The 6,856-nt window shown below is 37.3% G+C and overlaps 1 protein-coding gene and 1 long non-coding RNA gene across 2 annotated transcripts; both read right to left on the minus strand.

Moving 5' to 3' along the window:
- Positions 1–271: 271 nt before the first annotated feature.
- On the minus strand, positions 272–6,436 carry phox2ba (paired like homeobox 2Ba). Its single transcript, XM_073841792.1, has 3 exons — positions 6,244–6,436; positions 5,464–5,651; positions 272–571 (listed from the first exon to the last, which is right to left on the minus strand). The coding sequence occupies exons 1-3, from the start codon at positions 6,434–6,436 to the stop codon at positions 272–274; spliced, it is 681 nt and encodes a 226-aa protein (XP_073697893.1).
- Positions 2,675–4,920, minus strand: LOC141335976 (uncharacterized). Its single transcript, XR_012355662.1, has 3 exons — positions 4,798–4,920; positions 3,411–3,455; positions 2,675–3,290 (listed from the first exon to the last, which is right to left on the minus strand). It is a non-coding gene; the product is annotated as an uncharacterized lncRNA (long non-coding RNA).
- Positions 6,437–6,856: the final 420 nt, after the last annotated feature.

Genomic DNA, 6,856 nt, shown 5'->3' on the forward strand with positions numbered 1-6,856 from the left:
TGTCCTGAACAGTTAAACTGCCTGCTGCTCTTCAGAAAAATCCTTCAGGTCCCACAAATTCTTTGTGTTCCGAAGATGAACAAAGATTTTACAGGTTTGGAATGACATGAGGGTAAGTAATTAATGACACAATTTAAATTTTTGGGTGAAATATCCCTTTAACTTAATATTTGCATGAGATCCTAATATATAAATAACAGAAATGAGGTAAATAAAGAGATCTACAGAGTGAGTTCTGATGTTTGAACTGGTACATCACGTCTTCCACTGCTCAACACATGCAGGCAGTAGTTACACAGTGAGTTTGGTGACCTCTTGACCTCTGTGCTTCAAGAGAAGAGACCCCTAACAAGGGCAGTTCGTCTGGAGCCTGGTCCTCTCTGAGACTACTGGTGTCCTGTTTGTGGTCTGGGTTTAGGGTAAGAGTGGGTTGTGTGCTGTCTGGGTCAGGGACTGTCATTGTTTTGGAGCTGTCACGGGAAGGTGAACCGTTCAGTTTGGATGACGACTCAATCCATGTAGCCGTGCGCTCCTGTTTGCGAAATTTAGCACGTCTGTTCTGGAACCAGACCTAAATAAAATAAAATAAACCAATTTAATGAATAAATACAATTCTAAATTCGCCTGACCTAATTAAATCCAGTTGACAGATATGAACAATATAACTATTTTCATGCATTTTTAATACAGTTTTTATGCATTTTTCAGAAAGGTTTGGGATTTGTTACATTTATAGGGATAGTTCAGCCAAAATCTTAACTTCTGTCATTAATTACTCACCCTCATGTTGTTCCAAACCCATAAGACCTTTGTTCATCTTCAGAACACAAATAAATATATTATGACCCTGCATAGACAGCAACACAACTGACAAGTTCAAGGCCCAGAAAGGTATTAAAGACATTGTTAAAATAGTCCATGTGACATCAGTGATTCAGCCGTAATATTATAAAGCTAAATAATGAAATAGTGATTTTATTCAACAATTTCAATTAGTCTTCAACGTGCAAGTACCACGAGATGTGTGTGGTGCTGCTGACGCAGGTGTCTGCATTCTGACATAGAACTCGCATGTGCTGACCTTTGTTTACAAGCAGAAGAAAATGCACACTGTACATAAAACAGTCTTTGTTAACATCCCCGCTGAAAAAAACAGCTAAAACCAGCCTAGGCTGGTTGGCTGGTCTTAGCTGGTTTAAGCTGGAAGTAGCTGGTTTTAGCTGGTCTCCCAGCCTGGCCAGGTTGGAAAAGTGGCCAAAACCCCTCTAAAACCAGCCTGCTGACCAGCTATGACCAGCTAAAACCAGGCTGGTTGACCAGCTAAAACCAGCCGACCAGCCTAGGCTGGTTGTAGCTGGGTTTTTCACCAGGGATGTCTGGTTTCGACAGAATATCCACCTTTTTCTTAATGTAAATTTTATGGGTCTGGCTTCCGGTGTCATCCACTTCCGGCTGTTTTTAGATGTACAAAACAGCTTGTTTTGCAAACTGGTGTGTCTTGCCATATTATCTTAATTATGAACACAATGGTTTGTAGTGCAAATTGTTTTACCATTTACTGCACTTCATTATTCTTCTCGTTATTTCCCTAAGGCTTGTGAACCGGAAGACTAATACATTACCAGGAAACAGCTTACATCCGCATTGGAAAATAAGGTAGATACAGACGATGAACTAATGCTGCATTATAGACAACTCGAGATTCGGATTTTCCCCATTTTCTACTTGGAAATAACATCATTCGACCTGTGAACTCGGGGCAGAACGCTCAACCCTGACTTCAGCGAGATACGTCATTTGAAGTCACTGTTTCCAACAAGCATAGTGTGGAGCTACATTATGACAAATTTGAAAACATTACACATCAAGTTTTTAAAATGATACCTTAATTTTTGCTTTTTGTCACCTGTTTTCAAAACGAACGGCAGTATTTGTTCTGTTTTTGGCATAATTGATTTGGCTTTACTTTGATTGGAAGTGGGATATTTCAGCTTAGATGTTCCCACTTCTGACCTTGTCTGGAATGTGGCATAAGAGAGCAATAGGGTCTGGCTGCAGACCTGCACCTCCACTGCCAGACCTGCACTCTCAGACCTGCACTCTCCTTTTTTTTTTTTTTTTTTGACCTGCACTCTCCGTCACCCAAACTTCCTCTGCAGGTGACGTCACTTGCAATCGACACCTGCACACTACGGTACCTGCGACGTCACTTGCAATCGACACAAAAAACCGCAAATAAGTTTCCAGTCGTTCGTTTGCGTTGCCAAAGACGCTGTATTGAAGCTGTTATATGGTTTAAAGTACCCGTAGCCAATAAAGACGCAGTAATGATGCTGTTAAATGGTTTAAAGTACTTTAGTAGTATAACCAGACAGAAACTTTCCCCCCAGTTATTTTTTGCTGCTTGTTTATCATAGGAGTATAATGTTGTACTTTATCATTCAAGTAGGCTACAACTATATTACATTACCAAACTATAACATTAACAAAAATTAAGCAGATGCAATTTTTTATTTTAGTTTTTTATTGTAAGCTAGTTACAAAGAGACAGACTATTTACTATTATTTGGTAAACTAGCAATAGTTTTATAAAATAGTAATATAAAAATAAGTAAAAGCTTAAAACACTTCCACAACAAATAAAAACAGAACAGAAAGAATGCAAAGAGGCAAATTATGTATTTTCTTTTATTTCTGCAAAGAAGCACATTATGCATTTCCTTCCTTTTCAGTTTGACAGAATACTTTCAGATTCATAACATCAACTACATGTTCAAGGAAGAAGTCAATGTCCTTCATCGCAGTAAAGATAAAGCTGAAAGGTTCCAGAGCAACAAGTCTGTCCTCTGAAAATTCAGCCTTCTGTAATTTGTCCATGGCCTCATCAACATCTTCATCCTCCATGCAGAGTACTTAGGGCAGCTGAACAGAACCAAGCAGCACACTTGGCTGTTCCAAACATATATACGTATACGTAGATACCCCATTGGACCGCTCCAAGCACATAGATGCGTCCGCCATATTGCAGCGGTCCACTAGACGTCATTCACCATACTGTAGGTTCGCAGACCAACGGCTGTGCAGGACTGTTATATTTAGAATATTCAGTGATTACTATGGTGATTTACCTAGATCTATGGGTGAATGACGTCAACTGGACCGCAGCAAAATGGCGGACGGCTTACGTATAAAGGCCCATAGAAACAGTCGCTAATGAGGCATCTACGTATATATATCTATGGTTCCAAACACCACTTGCTGGCTTTATTTAAATCTCCCATCAGTTGATTCTGTAAAATAACACAAAGAACAAGAGAGATACAAATGTAAGATACCAAAAACATTAATTCAGTATTGTGCAAAAAAAAAAAAAAATTGCTTGTTACTAGTCCTGTAACAAAATAATGTACCTCTTGTGATGATTCCATCAGTACATCTATACTTGCATCATCTGCCTAAGAGCAGGATAGAAGAAACCAGTTATACACACACATACATATATTTATAATATATAAAATGTCACTCAAATGAAGTAATCTGAATTGAGAAGAGTAGGAGCAGAAGAAAACATCAAATGTGGTGCTTTACAATGTTTCACACTACCTGTTTTGCTAATAAAAACACCACATTTAATTGTCTCATTCTACTTATATTATCAGTAACACAACAATCACTTCCACTAAACTATACAGTAGTTTACGTGTAAGCTATATAATTAACTTACGAAAGCATATATACCATTCTGTTCAGTAGTTTAGCTTACTTTAAATGTATTTAAGTCAGTGACGGAGTGGTTGACTAATTAGGCTATACAGCTTAGGGCTGCTCGATTTCAACAAAAATCATAATCACGATAATTTTGGTCAATATTGTAATCACGATTATTTAAACGATTATGACAGGGTCCAAAACTTTCTATAGTAATTAATTTAAAGATAGCAATACAGCGAAAAAGATTTAAAAAAAAAAAACAGTGATTAAAAAAATATTTTTCTGAATACTTTTCTGCAAGTCTAAAGTAGTCTAACAATACTACATAAATTAAATGTAATTATTTGAATGTAAAATAAAACTGCATCTTCACTGTAACAGTTAAACATCCTTTGTGTCTGATTAAAACTACAAACGTCCTTCATTCAAAAGCAGTGAGTGATTTTTCTTTAAGTTTTATTCATATTAAACAGACAGCAGAAGGAATCCTTTGTGTTGCGCTTAACCGCACGGACCCAATATACTGTTACACACGTTTTTTAATTTCAACTGTTTATGGTCATTTAACTGACAAGCGTTTACATGAATAATCAACAAGCGCCTCATTTTCAAATATTTTTGCGTGTATTTGACCGTTTAGGCGCGCACCTGAGTTAAAATATAACTTTACAAGTCCATGTTCGGCTCCGTCTTTGAGCGCATTCAAAAAACACCGCAACTTTTCCGACGCGCTATTAAAAACATAACATCAAAGAAACATGAATAAATCAAGCATGTCCCGTTTTATGAAAGTCACGTAACATGATTTTGCTGATTTGCATGTGAAATTAGGCTTTTATGGAAGAGCGAAAGCGCACCACTGGAAAGGGGGCGGAGTGGGGCACAATAATCGTTTCATCTCGATTACTGCATTTTCATGATCGTTTGAAGCAAAAATCGAAATCGAATTTCGATTAATTGCACAGCCCTAGCTAATGCAACTTTTTAAACACAACCAGTGAGCAGCGAACACGTTGGCAAACATAATTTTGTATATCAGAATACAATCTAATAAAACGTATAATAAACATACACATATGTACTTACAGCAATGATTCTTGAACGAATTCAGAAGTTATTCTCAATCCAACACGTCCCACTACACGCAGATTGCAAATAGCGCAGGTACCGTAGTGTGCAGGTGTCGATTGAAAGTGACGTCACCTGCAGAGGAAGTTTGGGTGACGGAGAGTGCAGGTCGGAGAGTGCAGGTCTGACAGTGGAGGTGCAGGTCTGCAGCCAGACCCTTCTCTAAGAGAGACCAACATTCTACAGCAGAACGCCAGCTCCTGCTCCTGCGTCAGCAGCACCACGTACCTATGCTTTGTGATTCTCTTGTGAATGCATGTTGAAGACTGACATGGAAGAGAAGAAATTGTTGAATAAAGTAATATTCATATTTTAAAATAATTTTTTTTTTTAGCTTCATAACATTACGGTTGAATCACTGAAGTCACATGGACTATTTTATCAATGTCTTTACTACCTTTCTGGGCCTTGAATGTGTCAGTTGCTTTGCTGCCCATGCGGGGTCAGAAAGCTCTCAGATTTCATCAAAAATATCTTAATTTGTGTTCCAAAGATGAACAAAGGTCTTACGTGTTTGGAAGGACATAAGGGTAAACACACATTATCTGCTTATTGCCAATGTTTGTTTATTGCCCAAACAGAACACATGCAGTTGAAGAATGGTCAGAGCAGAAGCTCAGATACCTGAACTCGAGCTTCAGTAAGATGGATCTCCTGAGCGAGCTCCTCTCGGGTGTAGATGTCTGGATAATGAGTCTGTGAGAACACGCGCTCCAGCGCTTTCAGCTGCGCGCTGCTGAAGATGGTACGGACGCGCCTTTGTTTGCGTCTCTCCTGGACGCCGCGTTCATAAGCCAAAAGATTATGATTAACTGGAAATTGAATGAAATTTTAATTAAACACAAAAATAGTACGTGTTTTATATTAAGTAACTGAAGCAGCTGTAGCTAGTAATAGTGAAATATTTTACAATTTAAAATAACTGTTTTATATTTGAACACGTGCAGTTTTTGCTAAACATCTAAATATGTATTATAAATTACTTGAACAACTGTGTTGATAGATTATGACATTTTTTCTATATATTCAGCTTCACGATCCTTCAGAAATAATTGTAATATGCTGCTTTGGTGCTCAAGTAATATTTTTTTATTATCATTAATATTAAAAACAGTTGTGCTGATTATTATTGTTTTGTGGAAAATCGTGATACTTTTTCAAAAGAACAGTATTTATTAGAATTTTTATAACAACTGAAAAATCTCTCACTTTGAACGCATCCTTGCTGAACAAAAGTAGGCCTATTAATATCTTTAAATAATATATTAGGCTAATTAAAAATAAATTTGTAGGAGCCTATATATTATAGCTGTTTTTACATTTTACATATTAGCCAATGCAAATAATTTAATCCCTACCTAATTTTATATACCAACAAATATGATTAAACCAAAAAAGACTAACCTGTTATGTAGTGTGAGGGTTGATGAGAGGCAGGCGCAATGAAGTGGCAACTGGTTGTGTTCCCTAAATTGCACCTGTTATATTGAAAACTGAAGGGCTGACTGCAGGAGCTGAACTCCGTGGAGCGGCTAGAAGTTCGGCCAGTGTCCATCCCAGACTCGTACGCAGTAGACGTCAGGTAGCTGTACTCCATCACAATTGCAACACTCTCAAAGTCTCTCTGATGTCCTCGGAACTGTTCTTATGTGAGGGCTCTGTGGCTTTTATTAGCCCTGAAGTTCAGTTGATTAAGTCGGTCACTGACACGTGGCGGTGGGTCTCATTGTATTATGCTTTTGACATGTCTCTCCATCATCTCTGTCTCCACCTGCATCATCAGCCAGCAGCCTAAATCCATTAGCATGTTGCAGCTACATCTATTGTTTTGATTTTGCACTTATGTATACAAAAATGTGTTTTAAAAGTAAAAAAAAAAAAAAAAATCTTACGTAGCTCACAATATTTAATTTAATTTACATTTTTATTATTTTTTATTTTATTTTATTTTATTAAATGAGAACGGTTCACACCACGTTTGTAATTTTTGTAAATGAAAATGTTTGTGTTATTAAAT

This window comes from Garra rufa, chromosome 6, assembly GCF_049309525.1.
Source record: "Garra rufa chromosome 6, GarRuf1.0, whole genome shotgun sequence".
Lineage (NCBI taxonomy): Eukaryota > Metazoa > Chordata > Actinopteri > Cypriniformes > Cyprinidae > Garra > Garra rufa.